Below are 25,638 nucleotides of genomic sequence, written 5' to 3'. Positions count from 1 at the left end.
ACCTGGAGGAGACATATACTTGACCTGGAGGGAAAACGAAGCAAGGCTCCTTTACAGTTATTTTTTTTACGACGTTTGCATTAAGTAGTGTTTTTTATACAGTCTATGGGTAAAACGCAGATATTAAAAGGTAAAAATCAGTAAACACATTATTGATTACGTATATTTGTACAGGCAAGCATATGAACCCAGTACAAACGCAATGTACAAAGTTTCACGTAAAATGGTTTCCCATAGAAAACGATTATAAGGAAAACACTAAACCATTAAGCGGATTGCGTTCATATTCCGACCACATCTGCTTGTCTATGTAAGTAAATATTTACGTCTATGGTTTTGTCATCCCGCTCATCCGCTAAAACCTGCGTAGCAACAGGACACACCTCTCCTGGCACTATGGATTTGTGAGCCAATCACGATTGAGTTTCAGCATTGACGTCGTTTTTGTTGATACTTCGATTAGCTGGCCATCCGCGAAACGTCACTGCAGAAGCACGCGCTCCTGACCTTCGACATCCACCGAGCGTTTTCTGCCTGGAAACACTGCGAGCTTCCTGAGGCTGGAGTCGGAGTTGGGTAAAGTCTTGCTGTGCCTCGGCTTGTTAATGCACTATTGATCTGTTTTTGTCCCTGTCACGGTGACAAACGCTCCCAACTGCTTGTGGCGTCTGTAAGTTTTTGCAGTGTAACGTTACTGAATACATTGCTGTCCTGTTACAAATGATAATGTCTCTGTGTACAGTCAATAACATTACCTCAAACCTAATCATCTGCGAAAGGAAGTTGCTGAACATTAACATAATCATCTTATGAATTCATGAAGGTTACCTGAGACATGTAGTTACCATGTTTATACCATGTTTGTTTATCTTCATAAGTACCATGAATACCATAATTATTAAGTATTGTGCTTTTTTGTATAAAGTTGATAACGTTACTGTAGAATACAATCAAAAAGGAGTAATAGATCATCTTGACTGAAGTGCATTTGCAATTAAACTTATCCTAATAATAACTAAATATATTGTTTGCAAGTGTGAATGAAAAACGCAAGCAAATCTATATTGTTGTGTTTTTTTTTTTTTTTTTTATTAAAGAAATGGGATCTGATCAGAGTACCAGTTTGGCTGCTGACCAGCAGCAGAAGGATTCAGGCAATCTGTCATTGAAAGGTGAAGTATCTTCATCCAATGCCCAAACCGATACTGGTCCTGAGCCCCAGGACAGTCTGGATCCAGACACTGACTTGCCCCAATGCCGAATGGGCAACAGAAAGGTAGACGACATGAGCTTTATGATATCCTGCACTAACTGGTATTAAAAACCAAAGAAGCACTGTGAAAGAACTGACTAGACTGGGCGTTTCGTTTCCGACAACGGAAGACATGCTGGTGCTGTAGTTGCAGTGCAATGGGTTTGATGTGATTTATGCCTTTTATAAGTTGTGCAATGTGTTTGAAGACATAGAGAATAAAGTTAGTGCACTAGCTGTGCATGTACTGATTGCATGATATCAAAAGCTTGTAGTATGTAGTTGATATCAACCTGTGATAATTAAGTATGTATGTATATATATATATATATATGTCATTATATAATGCATCAAACATCACTTGGCATTTCTGTAATTTTATTTTATTGACATTTCTTTGAACATGGTGATAGTAGATACACAGTGTAAAACTGTAGACTGAAAACCGAAATAAAAACGACTCCTTGTTTACAGAATTAAAAACAAGATTTAAGAAATAAAACTTAAATCATTTCTAATATTTATAAATCAATCCGTTTAAGATCACTCTCATTTTTTAATAATCAACATTATGCATGACAATGTGTCATAGGAAATCAGAGGCTACCGTTAAGAGTGAAAGCAAAATACAAATGGTCTGAAAAGTTTCAGTAAATCTTTGTATTTACAAAGACCTTTTAAAACCTGAAGAGGCTGAGCAGACGGCAACATTTGACCAGTAAATCAGAAAATATCAAAATTCCAATGACAGAATCTACATTTATTTAAATCACAGAGTGAGACATTCACTCTTAAATTCTTGTCAAAGGGAAAAAAGAACCAGTTATATACACAGATACAGTTGAAATTTCATCTTGGTCAGCCAAGAAAAATAATAAGAATAAAAAACAAACCAATTTTTTTTTTTTTTTAAAGCTATCTCAGATAAAATCTCCATTAAAGTTAACCCTCTCTAATTAAAAAGCATAAATACAGTTAGTTCCTTGACTACCTCTGATATGTTTGTCCTATTGTTAGTCTCATAAAAGGACCATAAAAAACAAAAGGCAACAGCAGCTTGGGTTAAAAATGACTGTTGTCCAAAGCCACAATCATACCCATTAAAAGAGGCAAATTACCAGAGAATTCCTATTTTGCGTATCTCCCTGTACAGTTCTGTATTTTTATTTAATTTTTTCTGTGCAACTGATGTGGTTATAGGCATGGCTTTACCTTGATTTCAAATAAACTGTAGAATAAATGTATGTCACCACCATTAATGATAAATAAATAGCTTTTCATATAAGCCTCTATCATTACAAACCGTTCACTTCACCCTACGACAAACATTTCTAAAGATATCCACCTTTGATAAATACATTAAACATTTCACCTCAGACACTGCTGAATGTTCAGTGTGTTAATATATACACATAATTGCTTGCGCGGTGCTGTTAGCTTAGGAATTCCTCATGAAATGGCATGGTCTGGAATTAAAATTTTCTGTTTTTTACAAAAGATTCTTTAAGTGCCAATAGTGCAGGTTTAAAGAAAAAATAATGGTCACATCATGCATTTTTAGTAATGCATGAAAAGTGTAAATGCCGTCAAAGAGGCATTTGAGACTAATATTCTGGACATGGTTTGAATCACAAGCGCAAATGCATCTGTTTGTTTAGGTCACATTTGTAAACATCAGTTGTCCCAAATGGAAATACACCGGCAAACAGATATTTGGGATTGCATATGCAATCCACATAATGTTAATTTGCCAAACAGGGCAAATATATTGTACAGAAAAATATGGAAGTAAACATTGTTGTGTTTGCATATAGTTTGGGAGTAGGTTTATAGCTGGATTTATATGTGTTTTGCAGAAACACCTTTATGTGGATAGCAATATGACTGATCATGATGCATGACGTGACCTTGACGATTATCCATTAATCTGTAAATAAATTTTAATTTAACATTTTGATCCCAATCTAGAGTACATCTGCAGCATTGCCACATGAGTTTTCTTCCATCACAAGCCACTGTCATATTGATAAAGAATATACTTTAACACTGCTATACAAGATCTCAGACATAGATAAACAACACAAAACCTCTTAAGTATGGAACACACTATTGTCCCACATTGTCAAATTCAATCCATGGCTTATTAGAGCAAGTGGTTTGCCGTCTTTTGTACCAACAACAGCTCATCGGATAGATTTAAAGTTGAGGAAGACAATTGGTGATGCACAGTGTGTTCCTTTAAAAAAAACTCCCACCCAGTACTTCCTGTACCCGAGACATTAGATCACTTTACAGACACATTGCTTGTTGTTGCAAGAAGTTGTTGTTGTTGCTCTAGATTCAGAGCTGACTAATAAAAATGCTTATCTGAGAAACAATAACATCAAATCTTTCCCAAGTGGGCACAAAGATGTAAAATCTGCTGTAGTTTCATGCCACTTTTCTTCCCACGACCAAGCTGCTCGCATAACAGGTCCAAAAAATGATATATGAGATGGAGGGCAGTAAAAATGGTAATGCGTTGTTTTCACTTAGTAAAGGCATTGAATAATATATCAAGGGATGTATTCATAAATCCACAGTTTAAATAAAAATTAGGTGGAAATTAATGCAAATGAACAGTGTTCAGTGTGCCATAGCGGACTTAAAGACAAGGCACATGTCTTAAAGGGGTACAGTCACATAACCCAATTTTTCCACCGTGTTATAAAACATTCTATAGTCAATGCAAAGCAATGTCATAAAATCATCATCACACCAAGTATTCTTCCAACCAAAAAGTACAATGGTATAAAGTAGAGCTGTGCGATATGGACAAAAAAAACCTATTGCGATTTCTTTGATCAATTTTGCGATTCCGATTTTAATCACGATTTTGACACACACAGACATGCTTTACAGTCATAAATGTATTCAGTATGAATTTGAAACATATTTCAAACAGAAAGCCAATGGGAGCTTTATCAAAAAGTTGTAACATGTCTAGAACCAACGTAAGTCAAAATAATCACTAAGTAAAGATGTTAAACAAAATGTCTAGGCATATGGCAAAAAAATATAAATAAATAAATATCGTGTCCAGGGACTTTTTTGTTTCTTTTTTCTCACGCATTGGTCATAGAGCTCATTGTAGCAGTGCCTCAGGTGTTAAAATAGATTTGTTATACATTATAAAGGTTCACACGTACGCCGTCTGCAGTGTGTATACAGTATGTGTAAGTGGTGCAGAAGCAGCTTTTGCCCGGAGAGAGTGCACACACTTAAACCGTGTCTCATCTCACTCAAACTGCGTCCTGTGCACTCACAACTCTCTCTATGCTCATGTGCTAGATAATAATTATTTTTGCACGTTTCTATTTCTAGCCTTTTACCGCGTGCAGTGTGAACGCTCTGATCCATTAAGATGAGCTCGGAAAAAAGACGCATCACAGACGGTGTGTGAACCTAGAGTTACGTATAGGCATATGCCCAGTCTGTTCTGTTCTCGTGCTAAGCGTGTTGCATTATGATTGGATCGTATAGAATATACTGCGGGGGGTCGGGGCTGTGGAAAATCGTGCTTTAAAGCGATTTAGAAATCGTGCACGCTCAAATCATGATTTTAAGATGATTAAGATTAATCGCACAGCCCTAGTATAAAGTACTATGCAAATATTGATAATCATTCAGTTACATGACACATATCAAAGTACTATGATAAACACATTTGATATTATCACTGTTTCATGGAACCACAGTACTTTTTTTGTGATGGAATTAGTCGCCACTAGTCTGTTTAGCCTGTTTTTGCCTTAAGAGTAGAAAAAAATATATATTGCTAGTTTTAATTCAGAAGTCACATGTTGAGAAATAAAGTGTAAGAAAATAAAAATACAAATTTGATGTAATGTCACTTTGTAAATTATGAAGCCACAAATGGGAGATACAAAGTTAGAAATAGGTGAAATAAATTCACAAATGTGAGATATGTTGCAATTAATCAATTTTCATAGTTGCACTGCACTGAAAGTTTGCTGTATTTTGTCTTTCGAATCAGTGGTTACGTGATGGATCCCCTTTTAAGAAAGTCCAAAAGCTTTAAGAAGACCACGCAAAGAGGGTGAAAATCTTTGGAAGACAAGGGTTTAGAGATAAATTTTCTCATGCCCACAAAACCTTCAACAGACTATATAGAAAAAATGTTGATTGAAATGTATTAACAAAATTATGATCTTTTGGGCAGATGTACATATGGAAACTACAGAAGTGACATAATGTCACAAACACCATGCCAGTGAAGCCAGCTTGAATAATGCTCAAACTATTGGAGACACATTAGAAGCCTAAAAGAAGATGCCAGGTAGTTTCTGTTGCAGACCCATGCTCCACTGAATTGTGAATACAATATGTACATGATTCTCTGCAGAATAAACAAAAAAATGCTCTTTCCACAGAGAAAAATAAAATGGTTTTCATAACATTGAACCTAAATGTGTTAAGGCAAAAATATCAGTAAAACCCCAATATCAAATGATAAACTGTGTGCCAAGTGAAGCCTTTTAGGGAGTCTCGCCAAATGTACCATCTTAATTTTGCGATTAAGATGCTACAAACCTTTTCTAATATATATATGTGTGTGTGTGTGTGTGTGTGTGTGTCACTTATAAGTTCCATTTGGAATTCTGAAAACATCAATTACTTCTCATCTCCTTCCAATGTGCAATGTATCAGATCCATTTCCACAGCAGATGAGCACAAAGAGATGGGTTAATATGGGACAGTCAGACACACTTCACCATTAAATAGCACAGTCGAACCATTAAAAGCACCCAACAGACATTTATGAGCTAAGCGTTAGACGATCCACACTGAAAACATGAAAATGTAACACATACAGCATATTACGTTCATTCAAAGAGGATGGATGAACTGTTGAGAGATCATCTCCTGGAGGCAACGGTAACAAAGCTATTATATATTCAGATGTGTTCATTGGTCATGGTTCCTGCCTGGCACCAGTGTTTCAAATATAACACTTGGTGAAAAGGTAAGGTCGTAACAAAAAAACTGTGCAAGATGGTTGGAAATATGACTAATAAAAGCAAAATGTAATATAGGGATTGCAAGAAATCAGGCCTTATTCTAAAGAACCAAATTGTGCCTATTATGACACAAAATTACTCTCCTATAAAGATCTAATGCCATTAAAAAGAGATCCTCTTTTGTTACAGACTGATAAAACAGCAAAAGATGAAAAGGAATTGAGTACTGTAGTGAGTGGGAGGAGGTGTTAAGACTGACCTAGTTATTATAAATCATTCTTCCTACTCTGTGGAAATGGATAGGCAGGTGAGGAAAGGGGAAAAAAATTCTAACAAACATTCAGATGATGTTATGAAGCTAATTAGTTTGAAAGTGCCTCCTATCCACCTCTAAAAAACATGTTGAAGTCTTCAAGGAGTGCCAGAGGTGAACCTTTTATCCCATCAATGAAAAAGACTGCAAGAATTCCTTGGTATTCTTTTCTATGGCCTTTCTACCTACATGGTTTTCAAGTATTTTTTAGTTGTTTTGCTCGTTTAAATTCTTTGATAATACTTGAAATTCACGTACAAGTCTATGTTGCGAACGAGACAAGGATTTGCTGGCGTTTCGCAAATCTGCGGTTCCTCTAACTCTCCTGGAGAAAAGATGGTCTCGGTCAAATTGGAGTGATGGTTTCTGACTGTTAAGACTTCATCTGGTTAGCATAAGGCCAGGGCACAACTTCAAATGTTAAATCCCCAGAAGAGTTGTCCGTTGGGCTCATGCTAAAAAAATTGCAATATTTGTTGTTAAGTTTTGTCTCAAGTGGGAAGGAAGAAGATACTCCCTTTCCTCATGTTTTGTTCCTGTTCAAGGACAAGGTTGAAGGTTCAGAAAACAGGCACTGGTCAACCCTCAGCATAGTAGCCCTCACTTATGTTGTCAAGCATTTGGGGTTCTTCGCGCCCCCCAGTCCGTCATACCCACTCCTGCACGGGTTGTTTGTAGTAGGTCACTTGCTGTTGGACATTTTTGTTCTTGAACTGGAAGATAGTATATACAAGGACCAGAATGCACAGTGAGAGGATGCACGGGATGACCACAGCGATTGCGTTTACAGTGCCGGGTACATCATTAATGGCGACCATGATGTCGACATCATCGTGAGGGAGGTGACGGTCCTTGTTCTTTACTACTTCAGATTGATCGCAGCCCATCCAGTCTTTGATGATTGATTTTGGGTAGCCTGGCTCCACAGTTAACTTCTGGTTATCGAACTTCCAGTAGTCCTTTCCCTTGTAAAAGTAGGTATAAACTAAAAATAAAATCAAAGAGAGAAAAAAAAAGTCGTCAGTTCATTTGCATAACAGGAATTCTACTATTGGTCAACAAACAGATAGTCCCGCCCCCAAAATCACACCATTGTGTTATAAAATACATGCTTCACTCTCTGGAAATCATTCGAGTAGTATATTAATTGCCATAATTTTATGACTCGAAAGTGACTGCTGATTACTGATTATAATGAGTTATGAATTAACTTACAAAAACAGTTAAATCATTAACTGTTCAGCTAAAGTTGTAAACTTGAACAGACCAATCATAGAAAGCCATTCATTATCCACCCAATTTTTTTAATGCAGAAGTAAGCTGCAATGCTTCTGATTCATTAGCCGCAATAGGAAAATGAAGAGAAGAATGTCAAGGTGCAGTAAACGGTTAAACTAATCACTGCACTTCTTGTTTTCGGTCTTCAATTTGTATTTCCTCAGCGTGAAGGTAAGGTCATACAAATTTATAAATGGACCACTCATTTTAAAATCTTCCCAGTCTACGGACATTTATAACATCCACTTCGAAACACTGTAAAGCATATGATAACTTTTGTTAACTCTACAATAAATAAATCCATTTCCCCAAGCTAATTACTATTTAACAGCGATGCTATTGAGCTGCCGCAAAACCAGAAGTTCCAAAACAAAATTCTAAAGATGGCTGTGCACATAAGGTCAATAAGCAAATATTTGTCTATACATGCAGGCAGAGATGCACGTCCTTTTCAGAATGCTCCATTCATATTCATGATCACAAAAATAGCTGTCCTTGTGAACACTCAATGACACAGTATTTCAAAAAGTTGCTCCAGTGTTATACAATTCCTCAGAGAGCTGTCAGTCTGATTGCCAGTGCCACATAAACAGATGCATTCCCGGCACTCAAACCAAATCTATACAAGCACAGACCAAAAACTAAACAGAAATACTGTGAGTAAGCTTCAGACAGCAACCCCTGAGGGTGTGATTGATGAAGTGCTCGTCCTTCCTCTGTTACTTTCCCTGCTCTTACTCGTGATCTTGCTGAGCAAGACTTGCCGAATCCCTCTTTGCAAAATCTGAGTGACAGAAAAATCATGAGGTACGGGGAAACCAAACAGCCCTTATAAACCCTCTTGGCTTCTTCATCTTGTGTTCTGGCCCTAGGCTCCATGTTGAGACAGAGGTTATGACGACTCGCAGAAAAGATGATCATTCCTTCAGTGGATAATACTCTAGAGAGGAGGAGGAGAACTCTGCAATTCTATGCAGCCACAGCAAAAATACTTAACTGACACTTTTTTACCATCCATCTGAACAGACACACTAGCCACATCAACCCAATACAGTGATGCTCATCATCCAGAGTCAGTAGCCCATTTATTTTTATAGTGCTAAACTGTAACTTTGATTCTGATTATTTACAAATCCCCTTTTATTATTATTTTTGTTATATATTGAATATTTTGTTGGCAATACAACATGAACCAACATAGGAATATTAGAATGTTTTTAGTGATTATTTTATGTATTTTCAAAAAACAAATCGAAAATCCATATGGTATTTTACATTTGAAAATGTTTTATTATTATTTTTTTTATATTTTAAATATAAACATATAAATATATACTATATTGCAGTTTTTTTTATTAAACATTTTATAAAAATAAAATGTTTTTACAGATATTTTATAAAAAAATGTTTATTAAAGTCAAATAGATTTTTACATGTTTTAAAATATTTTAGTTAAAAATATTGTTTAAAATATTAACTTATAAAATATGGTTTATTATTATAAGTGCATTTAAATGAAAAAGTTAAAATAAAATAAAATTCTCAACAGATTTCTCCAGTATTTAATTTCTTTCTAGCATTCTCAAGATACTTGTAAAAACCAAGTTTCAGTCTTTTTTGACAAAAACAATAAAAATAAATTTCAGACCATATATATTGAATTTTTTCAAAAGCTATTTATTTCTCATTTTATTTTTTTTCTACATAGCTCTATACCGTAAACATATCACATAATAAAGTATCTTACTACAGTTTTACTGTAGTTTTACTGTAGTTTTACTACAGTTTTACTACTGCCATTTTTTGCTATATTTGTTATCATGCATCAATTGTGACACTGAATTCTAACACCCAAAAGTTGTGTTTGTCTTTTTGTGTCTCCGGAGCCTGTGCCAATCCAGACCTGCTATCAGATCACCACTGAGGAAGACTCGGAGCCAAAACAGTCACTGTGTCAACACAACAATATTTCAGTGCTGAATCATACAAACACTAATCAATGACTCTACAAGGATGAGCGGAAAACAAGACCTCAGCGCGCTTATTACTATTAACTACTCAATAAAATATATAATCATGCTCAACAGATGAACACTGAAAAATAGCAGCAGCAGATTATGATAAAATATACTAACATGCAATAAACAGTTAAATGCATTCATAATAATCTGAATAAACCATTCTTCCTCAAATTAATATTTATCACCGCATTAATATTAAATGTGTAATTTTAGGTGTGCATTTATTGCCATTTTAATTCTGCTTCGAATGCAGTTCATCCAATGACAACTATAAATTTTATAAAGCTTCACTTATTATAATGGGAGTTGCATTGCACAACAGATTAGACCAGTACTAGACACTCGAGAACCAAGCTCAACCAACTTGTACTTCTCAAACCAAAGGGAAGCAGTCAGATCAAATGCCCACCGACCACATGGCTGATTGGCACATTAAATATTAATAGGTTATTGGAACCTCACTGACTCACATCCTTCTCGACTGATGAAGGCTCCTTGCGGGGCATCGGGGATGCCCTTCCAGACACTGATGGGTTTGGGATAGCCTGGGTCAGCTGTACGCTTCTCCTCATTGTAACGCCAGTACTGGTCGCCCTTGAAGAAATAGGTTTTGCCCACAGGTTCCCAGCGTAAGGCTGTGTCGATGCCATCGCGGGGCAAACAGCTGCCCAACTCTACCAGACTGTGAGGATACCCAGGTTCTGCTGTAACCTCCTTGAAGACCCAGTATTTATCCCCTAGAGTCAAAAAACAGCAGTAGATGGGTTACACTGAATAATACTATCACATAATGAAACAATGTGCTTATCTACTCCACAAGTTTGGATATATATAGAAGCTTATTTCTTCTAAGGAATATAAAAAAATAAAAAAGGTATTGCAATATTTTATATAACAATTCATTCTGCTTTTCCTTGCAATTCTGAGTTTATATCTCACAATTCTGACTTCTTTATCCTGCTAGATACAAATTCAGGATTGCATGATATAAAGTCAGTATTTTGAAATATAAACTTGCAACTCTGAGAAGGGGAGTCCGAATTGTGACAATCTGGTTTCCATTAAGGAGTAAAAAAAACTCAGCATTGCAATATATAACTCGCATTTCTAAACAAAAAAAATGTAAATTACAAAATTGAAACAATTATGAGAAATAAAGTCTAAATTGTGAGATATAAACTCAGTTCTTTTTCCCAGAATTACGAGATAAGAATTTGTTTTTTTGTTTTTTTACTACAATGTGGAAATTCATCACCCCTTTATCTACTAATACCAATGTATATTCTCTGAGATAGCTATAGGGCATCCTGCAAGATTGTTTTCTCATGAAACATCACAGATCAGGAGAAACTCAGGTTATAAATATCTCAGCCTACCTCTCTTGTGCCGCAAGACTGCGCCGGGCTAATTTAATGAGGAAGAGGGGGTGAGGACGGCAAGATAGAGAGAGAGATTGTTTAAAAGAAGGGGAGCGAGGGAGGAACAGACAGAATAATAAAGCACAGAATGGAGATTCACTAAGGCTATCAGGCCCAATAGAGGATAAAGAGAGGGGATAAATGCAGACCGTTCCTGAGATTAACCCACAATCTAACAGCATTTATCTAACCTTTAACTCTAGTGTTCCTATGCTTGTATTAAAAGGTACAAACGTACAAAATATGGTTATTTGAGCTGAAGCTGATCCAAAGGCAACAGATGTTTAATGGATATGGCTTCTCTTTATTATCTAGGCCATATGCAGGTACTTTATTTTAGGGCTTTGGGATGTATTTGGTATCATAATTTATAGTTCTGACAAAAGATACTAGAAAACTAGCCTGAGGATGCCCTTTTCATATCAAGCAATAAACACATGGTAGTTTTGTAAATGCTGGTTTTTATGGAATATTTTTTTAATTAATGTCATGGCATCTGCGTACAGATAATTAATCGTACCTTTGAAGAACACAAATTTGCCATCTGATCTCTCGTAAGCAGCGTCAATGCGAGGAGGTAGACCCTTCCAGAACTGCTCTATCAACATGGGATAGCCTTCCTGAACTTTGTTGTTGCGCAAACGCCAGAACCAGCGATCCTGTGATTAGTAAAATAGATTATTTAGATCAATTTTATAATGTAGAACTGACCGTTTTCAAGTAGGGATACACAATATTAAAAAATTATATTATTTAGCTGAAAATTATTTTCACATTATAAGTGATAAATGGCCTACTGTGTGAAAAAAAAATCTACAAGTGAATTTAGGCCATTATAATAATTTATATGAAAAAATAAAGATATTAATTTTGCGATTTGGTAAAAATTACATGTGTATATATATATATATATATATATATATATATATATATATATATATATATATTTTTTTTTTTTTTTTTTTTTTTTTAAGTAGAGAAAATAAATGTGACCATTAAATATCCAATAATGGTGGATTTTTTGTTTTAATATTGTATGAAAGCAGAAAAAAGCTCAAAATCTCTAATAATATGTTGTGCATCCCTTCTTTCAACAAAACATATTGTATGTTAACAACCACATCAAACCTCTATGAATTTTTTTTTAAAGAATTTTGGAAACCAAACTGTATTTTTTAATACTATGGAGATCCAAGGATACCATCAACTGTTTGGTTACCAACATTCTCCAAATTTTTCTTCCTTTCTGTTCAACAGAAGAAAGTAATTTATAGACGTTTGGAAAGCCATAAGGGTAAGTAAATAATTTTGGGTGAATTATCACTTTAATATAGGGATTACAAGGAATTACAATTCTTCATATCACAGACAACCAAATCTGACTAAAATTAGCTGGAGTATGGTAACTGTATTATGATCTGCAAATATAGACCATCTGCATCAAATATCGGAGAGAGAACTGTTTCAACTCGCCTTAAAAACAAACATCTCCCGTCGAAAGAAGGCCACAGTGTTGAAGTTGCCATCGCAGATGTTAGGTTTTCCATTACCGGGAGAGGACGGCCGATCTCCAGAGGGTGGGCGAGCGGGGCGATGCCGGTCATGTTTCCTCTCAGAGGTGGAGTGTGTGCGTCGGGCAGGTAGAGTAGGAAGAGGTCGGGTGGGCTCCAGCAAGGCTGTGGGAACACCTGAAGAAGAACAAAGTTTATTCATCTAAAAAGACATTCAGCCATCATGGCACCCAGTGTGTAATCTATGTTCCTGCTTAGTTCCTTGAAAATGATAATAGAGGTGATAGAGATCATAACTGTACCATAGATTTTCTGGATCCCCTGCAGGTCGTCTAGAGGCAGTTTGAAGTTGTGCGTGTCCATGTACTGGTAGAAGGGGGCCATGATCGCACTGGGGTCGTTGGAATGTTCCAGACCCAACGCGTGTCCCAACTCATGCACGGCCACCAGGAAAAGATCATTGCCTGAAAGGAAACGGTGAAAGGTCAAACCATCTTTGAATGAGTACTAATCAGAATTCTATGTTGGATGAAATATTTAACAGTATGCCATGTACTGCATGAATAAGAATATGGAAGCAGGAGAACTACCAATGCGAAGCTTAAGGCTCTGCATATCTGATATGCATTTGGTTAAAAATAGTTAAAAAAGTAAGAGTTCAGCACACTTGGGATAAATAAGTAATGTGCTACTTTTATAGTGTTTTTTGTTTCTTTTGGAGCATGACAGTATCTATACTCATTCGCTTTCATTGAATAATGCACCTGTGAATTTGCATATGCATAAAAAGTCAATCATGAATGTAAAACTAACCATTTCTGTAAAGGGTGTGGAAACCAGTTCTACGTTTTCTAAAACCAGGTGTAATCCATTTGGTTATTAGTTTATAGACAAACTGAAGGTATTGACAGGAAGCTTATTGGCTTATTGAAGGGAGGCTTATTGGCTTATTGAAGGCTTATTGACAGGAATTTCCCAATTCTCAAAATTTTAAGAAAAAATGTCAGAATTGACATCTTAATATTTCTCAGAATTGCAAGCTTGAATCCTACAATTGTGACATTATAACTCACAATTGTGAGAAATATAAAGTTATAAACTTGCAATTCTGACTTTTTCTTACAATTACGAGTTTATATCCCACAATTCTTACATTATAACTCTTAATTGCAAATTGATTTTCTCAGAATCAGGAAATATAAACTGAATTATTATAAAGAGTTATACAGTCCATTTCTGAGATAAAAAAAAAAAAGTCAGCTCGCAATTCTGACATTTTCTTACAATTTCAAGTTTATATCTCACAATTCTGAGAAAAAAAAACACAATTTTAATATGGTGGCGGAAACAGGCTTCCATAATTTAACAAGATATATTGGAGTCAGAAATATTTTTATCTTTTATGTAGTTTTTTTATCTCAAAATTCTGAATAATAAATTTACATTTACAAATGTATCTTATATTCAGTCAAGTTGGTGTGTGTATGTGTGTGTGTGTGTGTACGTACACATATATATATATATATATATATATACACATATATATATATATATATATACATATATATACACATATATATACATATATATACATATACATATATACATATATATATATATATATATATATATATATATATATATATATATATATATATATATATATATATATATATATATATACACAAACACACACACACTAAATACATAAATACACAAATGTCCATGTATGTTTCCATTATGTGAACATATTTTAAAATATATATGAAAATACATATTTTGTTGCTGTCTGAGTTTACTTTAGTTTGCCTGTTTTTTTCCTCACTAATGTAGACAGGTAAAAAGCGCTGTTTGTATCCAGAATCTAAAGGAACATCTTGTGCATGGGCTGAAAGTGTAAGCTATTACATGACTCAGTTGAGACTGACATGTTCAGATCTTTAAAAACACAGAAGGGATGTGACACCATATCACTCAAATCACAGAAATAGCCTGATCTGTTGTTTGGCGTATATGGGTGCTACAAGTATCAGATGGCTCACAAAGTGTCCATTGTACAGTACATTTAGTTTACTTTCTTAGAGGATCTCTTGGCCAAAGCCTTTCTTCTTTATCAGTCCTCACGCTCTCTTCCTGTGCAATTTAACTGTGTATTTCATTCTCCGTCTCTTTAAAAAGAAATTGATTTTGTGTCTGTCGAGAGTGTCATTGTGAATAAATGGAATATAAAATCTACATCAGCTGCTGAAGATAAATCCATCTACTGTTTGTTGTAAACCATTTACTTTTGATCTGTATCGACTAGGTCTGATACAGTGTAGAGTAATAGATCTGTAAAGAAATATGTGTGTGTGTGTGTGTGTGTGTGTGTGTGTGTGTGTGTGTGTGTGTGTGTGTGTGTGTGTGTGTACGTGAACAAGGTACAGATTCTGTGGTCTATAAAGCATGTACTTGAACTGCTGACACTGCAGCACACAGGCAAAGATAACACAGCAAATCTGCAGCACGCAGGCACGGCTGATGCAAGTGAAGAAAGAACGCAATGCTCTGTGTGTCTTTATGTTTCGCATGTGGCATTTACTGATGCTCCTCAGCTCTCTGCTCCAGTTTACCACTCCAAAAGCTCCCAAAAGATTTGCCTCTACACATCTGACTGATCTATCTATCTATAGCTGCAGAACATTCTAGAAAATCCAACTCTTCTTACTATGTGAGAGATAATGAGAACAGACAAGCCAGGTCAATCGTTCTATATTAAGCCATTACCATGCTTGATTAAGGTACATAAATTCACATATATGAAAAATCATAATTAAATAGAGCCACACACAAGAAATAAAAATTAAAATAAATATACAAAAAAAAAAAAAAAAAAAAAAAAAAAAAATATATATATATATATATATATATATATAACATCTGAAAAAAGTCTATGGAAAAAATATGTCAGCGATTAGGAGACCAGAAAATTTAAGTTATTCCATATTAAGCCATTACCATGCTTGATTAAAGTAAATTAAATTCAAATAAATGAAAATTCATCATTATACAGATGCAAAAAAATTAAGAATTTTTTTTTTAATAATAAAATAAATTAATAAAATTGAATTGATAATTAAGTAGAGCCCCCCAGAAATAAAATAAATAAATATGTATTTATCACATTACAATTATTTATTAATGAATTAACGTTTTTAAAATTAAATCTATTTATATTACTTTTCTACATATCACTACATCAGGGATTATGCTTGATTGATTTAAAATGTAATTAAATAAAGCCAAAAAAATAATAATTAAAATACAATTCAAACGAAAATTTTACAAATTTAAATAAATAAAAAACACTCTTCATATTACTTGTCTACATATTAATATGTCAAAAGATAAGAGTCCAGACCTCTCAGGTAAATCATTCTATATCAGCCACAGTCATGTTGGTTTGATCAAAACACGTCCTAATGTTATTAGCAACAAGAAAATACAACTGAAAGTTAAATGCTTTGAAAATCAGTACCACACTTACCGTCGTGATTGGAATTTCCTAACGTCCAGGGCTCATCAGAGTCGAAGTGTGTGTCTCCGCCAATTCCAGGACCAGGGAAATATGCATGAGCTAAAAAACCTCCCTCTCCATCAAACGGAGAACTGTCACCATGGAAACCAGAGGCAAAGAAGATCATGATGTCCGCCTCTTTACCCTCGTTCTTGATCTCAGAGTAGGCCACTTCCTGAAAGGTCAGCGGGGTCACTGTCTGCCAGACGTCGAAGGCCTGGCGAATGGCCCTCTTGGTGTCTTTCTCGCCCACCTTGGGTGTGAAATTATGTATGCTGAAAACAGGAAGAGATGGAAGAATACAGAAAAAAGATCACACATTCTTGATATTATATCGTATGACTTAATTCATTAAAATTAAATATTATGTGGAATAATGCACTATTAAAATGCTTTTAAGTTTCTCCTGTAGCTCATCCATGGTAAAACATGGAGCTAAATGTAAATTTTGAATATATATTGAATCTACTCTACATGCATAAAATGATAAATCACAAAAAGCAAATTAAAAGGGTGAAAAACAAAACATACAAACAAATTTGAAATGTTGCATTGGCAACTAACTGAAATAAGTTTAATAACTAAAATGAGTAAAACTGAAATAAAATAAATAAATAAAATCTAAATAAATGCAAATGACAAAAGCACTTTACCAAATTATTAAAACTTAAATAAAAAATTAAAAACTAAAACTAATTAAAACTATTAATTGTACTTTAATAATATATGATTAATATGGAATAACTGCCTGCATATATATCCTTCCATATCATCTTTCCTATGACAGTATGCAGTGCACTACCAACAACCCACTCTATCAGTGTACTGAGGTACTTGAGAATAGAAATGTTGTTTCAGTATGAATTAACTGTATATATAAACTGAAGCGAATGCCGTTTGAGTTCACAGGGCTGTGCTGTTACATAAGAATTAATCTGCATTAAACATTTCCTTGAATATAGGGCAAGAGTTAACCCAGGCCAGGCACCTAAGGCAGAAGCAGATGGTTGTCTCTGACACACAACTGCAGGCGCACACAAGTGAGAACATCACATTTGATTAACCAGTGATTACAAACCAAGTTCAGCACTGCATTAGATAACTAACTGAAATTAATGGAGCTTTAAAACAGATGAAAGCAGACAAATGTTTGAAAATGATCTGATTTCATGGTTACGTCAGTATGAAAGCACCACAAGTGCATAATGTCCCAGAATCCCTTTTGTTCAGCTCATATAACCTGAGTCAGCATCATGTAACCAGCAGAAATGGTTTCAAGCCACAACATGCAAATGTAGTTTAAGTAATATATCTGTAATTTAATGAAAATGTAAAAAATATATATAAATATTCATGTCTTATTACATTTTATTTTTATAATAGATTACAAATGTGTGTGTGTATATATATATATATATATATATATATATATATATATATATATATATATATATATATATATATATATATATATATATTTTATATATATTTATATATAAAAATATACAACATTTTATCTATATCAATAATTATATATTTTTACTCAAAATGGTATATGTATGTAAACATTAGTGTGTGTATGTGTGTGTTTCTGTGTGTGTGTGTGTGTATATATATATATATATATATATATATATATATATATATATATAGTTATTTATATAATATATATATATATATATATATATATATATATATATATATATATATATATATATATTCTTATATGTTTTATATATATTTTACATATATGTATATATAACATTTTATTATTTTATTCGAAATGATTTAATTATATAATGTAGCTTTACGTTTCAGCTAAAGACATATGTTCTTACTTTTTTAAAAATGTATAGGTTGAGTGGGATTTGGGATGCATAATACAGCAGCAAGAAAACCACTCAAAGTACTAAGCTTTTATCAAATATTCCTCTTTCATCCTGACCTGCGACATTCCTTGCTTTCTTTGTTTTCTCTCTCTCTCTCTCTTTCTCCCATCAGGCAGAAAACAAAAGCTTCTTTTAGCATTTCTAAGGTTGGGAGGGAAGCATTTCAGCAATGGGTGCCTGGAACATTGCATAAGTGGCATGCGTTCCAAGTGGCATTGCGTAAGTGGCATTTAAACAGTCGCTGAAAATATATTTTACCTGTATGTGATCTTTTTCTCCCTCCATTTCTGACCAGTGAGGGCATAGCGTTTATTTCTCCTCCGTCGGCTGATGTGAGGGTGATCTGGAACTCCACACCGAGGTTTTCTCATCCACCTTAAAACATGTAGATAATAATCACACACAAGGACACTAATCGACTGTCAGGGAAAACTCTAGCAGAAAGTTTATGATCTTCATACTACTGTACATCAAATGCAGTGCTAAAATCACACGGAACACCAACAAGAGCAAAAACACGCATTAAGTAAATAAACGGGATGAATTTTCATGTTTAGTTTATATGCACGGGAACATGTTTTTATAAACTATCTTGCAACTGAAAATTTGATTTAAGGTCTAAAAATTAAGAAATTACATAAAAATAATCATAATATATATTATACTCATTATCAACCCAAAATAAAATGGGTAGCTGTGTCTTCAAGAAGACCACAAAATGAGCAAATTTCATCAACATCAAATATTTACAGATAGATTAATTAAACCTGTCGGTCATATATTTTAAGTTGTTGTGCTTGTTATAATGTCTTCGTAAGTCACATGATAATGTTGCGGATGATGTCCAGATCTTATTCTTACTTAATGTATTCAGGCAATAGAGTACGTACTCTTCTAGCACTCGCTAAGGAAGTACTTACTGAAATTAAATGGTTAGTTCACCCAAAAAGGAAAATTATGTCATTAATGTCTCACCCTCGTGTTCTTCTAAACCTGTGAGACGTCCGTTTATCTTTGGAACACGGTTTAAGATATTTTAGATTTAGTCCGAGAGCTCTCAGTCCCTCCATTGTGTACGGTCTACTGTTCATGTCCAGAAAGGTAAGAAAAACATCGTCAATACACTGACTGGACTGCAGTGAAGAGAGAATGGAAGATGAACACCGAGCCGAGCCAGATAACAAACGAAAGATTGACTTGTTCTCGAGTCAAGAACCGGTTGCATCAGTTTTCGGATCACCAGTAGTGAAGGGAAGTTCGATTATTTTCTGCGAACTGGTTCTTTCGAACAGTTCAATTCAATAAACCGGTTGAAGAAAACGGTTCACCGTTTTTTTTGCGCTCGACGTAATGACGTCATTGGGGATGATTGCCCTTGATTCAAGCCTTCGGTTTACCCACGCTCATAACACTAGCACAGAATCAGTTCAGAATCAATCACCAAATGAATCAGTTCGGTTCAGACGCTCTGTGTGTCGGTCTGCTTCATGCTGAATCACACATGCGCAGTATCATCAGCTCCTCAGATCTCAAATCGGACGCGTCCGACAGAAACGGTTCTTGGCTTGTGAACGAGTCAGTCTGTTGTTCGTTATCTGGCTCGGCTTGGTGTTCATCTTCAGTTCTCTCTTCACAGCAGTTCAGTCAGTTTCCTTTTTGAGTAAATGAATTACTCCGGGATATTGGTTTGTTTTAACTCAGAGGGACAGCCACATTAAAAAAGTTTACAGCTTAAGTCATTTGTGGATTAATGCGTATTGGAGTATTTTTGGACCAAAATGTATTTTCGATGCTTCAACAAATTCTAACGGACCCTCTGATGTCACATGGACTACTTTGATGATGTTTTTCTTACCTTTCTGGACATGGACAGTATACCGTACACACAGCTTCAATGGAGGGACTGAGAGCTCTCGGACTAAATCTAAAATATCTTAAACTGTGTTCCGAAGATGAACAGAGGTCTTACGGGTTTGGAACGACATGAGGGTGAGTCATTAATGATCTAATTTTCCTTTTTGTGTGAACTAACTCTTTAAGTACCTACTCAGTGAGTATGTGGTTTTGAATGCTTCTGAAACGACCATTGGTCTCTCTGTTGCCGCCATCAGCTCTGGAGCACTCATTACATTTAATGAAGTTACTGCCATTTAAGTGGTGTGCAAGTTGATGCTCTCTGAAAATTTTGGAGTCTGAAGTAAGTTATACTTTAGTTTTTGTGCATATTACTTTTTATCTAACTGGTTATGTGATCTCAATATAAAAGCTCCCGTGAGGGGGCAACTTTAAACGCCCACTGTTCTTCTTATTAATCAAAAATACACAAAATTGATGCAGCATATGCATTTTTTCTTAAAAGAGTAAGTGATGCAGTAAAGAGGGCTGTTACTAACTCGATGGTGGTCTGGTCAAGCACTCCCGTCACTGGAATACCGTAAAACCGCTGCATGGCAGCGACTGCCGACTGCATGGCTTTCTCCGATCGCAGGTCCGACGTCCGAATGTCCGGAGGGAGCAGATAGCCATAGTTCTTCAGCCATGTCTAAAAAACAAAGAAACATTACATTAAGAACTAAAGGCAAGGTTTTTATAGTTAACTAAAACTGAAAACAATAAATAAAATTAAAACATTTTATTAAATTTATTTTACTTGAAGTAAAATAAACTTAATAAAATAAATAAAATATTTATAAACGTATTATATTTCAGCCAACTGCCAAGCATTTAGTTAAATGTACATAAATGTACTAAAATAACTAAAAGTTAATAAATAAAAAAACTTTACACACATATTTAGAAAAAAAATGTCTAAGACTAAAACTATTATTAAGTCTATTATTTCAATGGTAATAAAATAACACTGACTAAATTACTTTAAATACTGATGCCAACCCAGCTGAAAAAAAAGTTCTCTTTAACTTTGCTATTTTAGGATGAACATGAATATGAATTAAAATGCAATTTTAACATACCATCTCTGTATTTTAAAAAAGGTATTTAGTTACCACTTGTAATAAACTTGAAAAATATTTCATACACTAGTGCACTCAAGTGTACTACAAGTAGTGACATTTTTAAATACAAAGAGAGTATGTTAAAAGCACATTTTAGTTCATATTCATGGTGTCCCGAAATAGCAGTTAAGTACACTTAGATGACCTTAAGATTATACCATACAGAGATGGTATTTTTAGAGTAAGCAATAAATTATTCCATTCTGTTTTTGATGCTAGTGTGCAGAAATTACACACTTAAATATGTGTGAAACTATGGGAGAAAACACAAATTGTATCAATAAACAGACCCTGTCTAGGTCAGCCACCTCAAATAAACTCCATTTGTTCTCAAAGCTCGGTTCATTTCACATGCTGCTTAATCTCAACATATTTAACAGCGCAAAAATAAAACTGAACTTATATAGAGCATCCTTATCCTCATCCTCTCATTCCCTCATCTCAGCCTCCTCTCTCTGCTTTCATCTCTCCCTGCGGACAAGCAGAGTGGAGAACTAGTAAGCAAAGCCCTCATTTTATAGAGAGGGGCTCTTTAATTGAGCTCATGGCTTAGAGTCCATTTCCAGCATGAATATTTTAATGCTGGAGATTCTGGTCCTTTCCTTCTCAGCACGAAGCAGGACCATCACAAACAGTGAGTCAATGCCTAAAATGGAAATCAGTCCTTGGGTCGCCACACACACGTACTGATCCTGAATCCAAGAGGGCAACACAGAGTTCATTAGAATTAAAAGTAGTGCTCTCTATTTTCTCATTTTTTTGTGTGTTTGCAAAAATAATCAACCACATCTATTGTATAACAAAGGAATTTTAAAATGACTTTTTAATTTAAAATCACACCATAAAACAGACAAAACGTATTTGAGATTTGAGTATGTAGAGACCAGAACATCAGACACCTAAGGCTGGACTACTTTGACTTGAACCAATAAGAAACCACCTAGCATCTAGAATACCCTAGCATCCATCCACATACATACATAGATAGATAGATAGATAGATAGATAGATAGATAGATAGATAGATAGATAGATAGATAGATAGATAGATAGATACATAGATACATAGATAGACTAAAGAGCATTAAATACAGATGCCAAGATAATAATGGAAATATATACAAGAAATATATCTAGAAATGTAACTGTAGAAATGTAATTTTCCTGAATTTTGACATCCATCAATAAACCATCTATAGCAACTCCCAAAAACCTAACCAGAAATCCCTATAAAATACTATGGCATTGTAGCTAGTTCTTCATGGAAATGCCCCAGTTACAAATCTAGCACTGCAATATATAATTTAAGTTTTACATTAAATGTGAGACCAACACCAGTATCATACTCTTTACTGTTGAAATGCAATGATAAAGCAGCTCACTACAGAAATATGCATGAGTATAATGCACAGATGTATCACACTAACATTATTTTGCTTATTCAGAATGCTGAGTACACCCTTCTGTGACATGGCTCCATGGTAACAGAGGCTCAGCACGGCCTCCTGGGAAATCGTAACCATTAAATAATTCACCAACACTGTTACTGGTGCCATCATTATAAGCATGGCATACAGCAAAGTCTGCAACCAGCACTAGACCCAACAATATCATCCACTTTGATAAATCAATGAAGGCTGTGAGATCTGAAGAACACAAAAGGACTGTGACAGTTCAGCCCCGTGAATAATAAGCCTTATTTAAGCCGCAGGTCTATTTCTGTTCCAGTATTTTGCAGGACTCAGTGGAATTCAGTTCAAAGTCAGAAAACCACATTTCCCTGGAAATATAAATAGTTAATTGTTCGCGAAATGCTCTGTCGTTCCAAACCTCTATGACCTTCTGTCTTCTGTGGATCATAAAAGGAGAAACTTTGTATAATATACTTGCCAGTCCTGTTCATATAACAAAATCTATTGAGGATACAAATTGTTGAGCTCCAGAATGATACAAAAAGCACCATTAAAGAATAGAAAATATATTCCTCAACATTTCTTATTTTATGTTCCACAAAAGAAAGAAAGTCATAAAGCTTGGGTGAATAAATGATAACAGAATATTCTTCTTTCTTTTTTTCTTTTTTTAATATTCTTTTTTTGCTGAAAATGTTCTCACCCTCAGGTAAACCGTGACATAAATTGGTTTGTTTCTTCATGGGAACAGATTTGGAGAAATTTAGCATTGCATCACTTGCTCACCAGTGGATCATCTGCAGTGAATGGGTGCCATTCTCATCTTTGATAATTGATGATCGATCTCATCTTGCCTTAGGGTAAATACATTTTAAATAATGTGCAGTTTTTTGGTGAACTATTCCTTTAAATCTTCCGAGTTTACCTTCTGTAGTAACTAAGTGCAGGAACTAACCACACTGGTTAAACAAAGTAATCCTTTTCATGATGAACAGGTACACTGCACAATAATCATTCACAACCACATTACACATTACTCTTTGTATTTCAGTATATAGTTTATATACTTATCACAATTATGCATGCAATAGTGAAGTGAACAAACAGAGTACACTTTGCAGCATCCTGCATCCCACAATGCAGTGCCCCCGACAGCACAATTCTTGTGTGATGAATGTTCATCTCATTTTCACTCTTTTGATTGGATTGTTAATCAAGAGTTCTAAATGCTTATTTTCCGAATATTTCTGAGCAAATAACTGGATGTCACTGGCTAAATTAAACATGCAATATTATTAGGTCATGTAGCAAACTATTGTTCGAAATTGCATTCATTTTTCAACATTCAACATTCATCCTTGCACAATTGTGTGTTTTTGAGTTTTTGACTGTTCAACAAAGAAGTAATAATCTGTGACAGTAAAAACATATATAAAGTAAAAAATATTCTATTTCAAATAAATATTGATATTACAAACTTTCGTCAAAGAGTCCTTAAACAAATGCATGAAGCATCACAACTGTTTTCAACTGATAATCAGAAATGTTTCTTGAGCAGGAAATCAGCATATTAGAATGATTTCACGAGTTCACCCTTACATCTAATCTGAGGGCGAATAGTAGGCATATTTTGGCGTGCTGTCCTGGGGGAGGGGTCCGGGCCGGAGCATAGCCCGAACCCAAATAACTCCCCCTATCCCCAATTTGGGATAAATAGATTAGAAGTGAGGAGTTGGGGTGGAGGAGGGATGCCGAAAAACTGTCGTGGGACAGGAGGTAGGAAGACTGGATATATATACGCTTGTGTGCTATTTAAGATGATTAGGTAAACGAGATGTACCTGTGCCAAATTGGATGATTATCTGATCGTGCTTCTCCCGAACTTTGTTAATAAAACCACATTTCTGAAGGATCTGAAGACTGTAGTAATGATGCTGAAAATTCAACTTTGTTCACAGAAATAAATGACATTTTAAAATATATTCAAATAGAACAGTTAATTTGTAATAATATTTCACAATATTGCATTTTTTACTGTATTTTAGTTTTAAACAGTGTACATCACTGAAAAAAAACATTACTTTACTTTAAAAGCTTCAGTTGTGATTTTGTTCTGTTTTTATGGCACACACAATGAAATTCTTTACCACTGATAAACAGTAAAGGACAAGAAGTCTGCAACTGACTCAAATTACATTTGATAGTTCTGCTGAAACAGCACTATGTTTGCTTGCGAGACTATCCAGAGCTCAAATAGCGGCTGATTTCTTCATCATGATATCTGCTGTAATGTAATCTGTGTAAAGTTTCATGTGTTTTACCTTAAATAAACAATCTGACTCTCTGCTGTGTGCTTACAAGAAGAATCAACCATCAGTCCATCCTAGTATTTCAAGGGAAATAACCATTTCCACCTTTCCTCAGATCCTTAGAAACTGGCTGTTTTTGATATTGTGCCAAACACTGAAAAAATAAAAAATGAGTTAACTCCATTCTGACTTCTTTGTTGTTGGATGACTAGAAGACTTATTGGCTAATACTCAAAACGACTTCCTTTTACACTGAAATGCCTTCCGTTTGCGCTGAAATGTTCACACACATCCACATATGAAATCACTATGTTCACAACTAAAGCATACGTCTTTTCTTATCTGAACTGTATACGTTACTGAAATTTTTTTTGTATGTATGCGCGTTTATGGATGCACACATCGAGTTTATATGTTTATACATGTGCGAGCGTTTTTAGGTGTATATGGATCGAGTTTATATGTATATGTGAGTATGTATAGGTGAATCTGCATGCAGCGAGTTTATATGTATGTGCGAACGTTTATGTATATGGATCAAGTTTATATGTATATGTGAGTATGAATAGGTGAATCTGCATGCAGCGAGTTTCTATGTATGTGCGAGCGTTTATAGGTGTATATGCATGGACCAAGTTTACATGT

At 34.8% G+C, this 25,638-nt stretch overlaps 1 protein-coding gene and 1 long non-coding RNA gene across 4 annotated transcripts in view; one reads left to right on the top strand and one right to left on the bottom strand.

Annotated features, from left to right (window-relative positions):
* The first annotated feature begins 31 nt into the window (after nucleotides 1-31).
* LOC113050234 (uncharacterized) lies at nucleotides 32-1,784 on the top strand. 3 transcript variants are annotated; one of them, XR_003276748.1, is made up of 3 exons: nucleotides 32-130; nucleotides 371-670; nucleotides 1,098-1,784. It is a non-coding gene; the product is annotated as an uncharacterized LOC113050234 (long non-coding RNA). The 3 variants fall into 3 exon arrangements; XR_003276749.1 differs by lacking the exon at nucleotides 32-130 and adding an exon at nucleotides 137-310 and having other exon boundaries at nucleotides 464-670; XR_003276747.1 differs by lacking the exon at nucleotides 32-130 and having other exon boundaries at nucleotides 137-670.
* A 4,226-nt stretch (nucleotides 1,785-6,010) lies between these two features.
* The window catches only part of LOC113050227 (matrix metalloproteinase-24-like), a 35,899-nt gene continuing 16,271 nt past the window's right edge, over nucleotides 6,011-25,638 (bottom strand). The window contains exons 2-9 of the mRNA XM_026213010.1: nucleotides 20,653-20,801; nucleotides 18,518-18,634; nucleotides 16,341-16,645; nucleotides 13,117-13,278; nucleotides 12,777-12,991; nucleotides 11,824-11,962; nucleotides 10,356-10,622; nucleotides 6,011-7,571 (exon numbers count right to left, since the gene is read on the bottom strand). Coding sequence (XP_026068795.1) covers nucleotides 7,234-7,571; nucleotides 10,356-10,622; nucleotides 11,824-11,962; nucleotides 12,777-12,991; nucleotides 13,117-13,278; nucleotides 16,341-16,645; nucleotides 18,518-18,634; nucleotides 20,653-20,801 — 1,692 coding nt within the window. The 3' untranslated portion in view covers nucleotides 6,011-7,233. The remainder of the gene's footprint in view (nucleotides 7,572-10,355; nucleotides 10,623-11,823; nucleotides 11,963-12,776; nucleotides 12,992-13,116; nucleotides 13,279-16,340; nucleotides 16,646-18,517; nucleotides 18,635-20,652; nucleotides 20,802-25,638) is intronic.

The sequence above is a fragment of the Carassius auratus genome, chromosome 31 (assembly GCF_003368295.1).
Source record: "Carassius auratus strain Wakin chromosome 31, ASM336829v1, whole genome shotgun sequence".
Classification (NCBI taxonomy): domain Eukaryota; kingdom Metazoa; phylum Chordata; class Actinopteri; order Cypriniformes; family Cyprinidae; genus Carassius; species Carassius auratus.
Note: the sequence above shows the minus strand (reverse complement) of the source record. Positions and strands in the feature narration are given on the sequence as shown.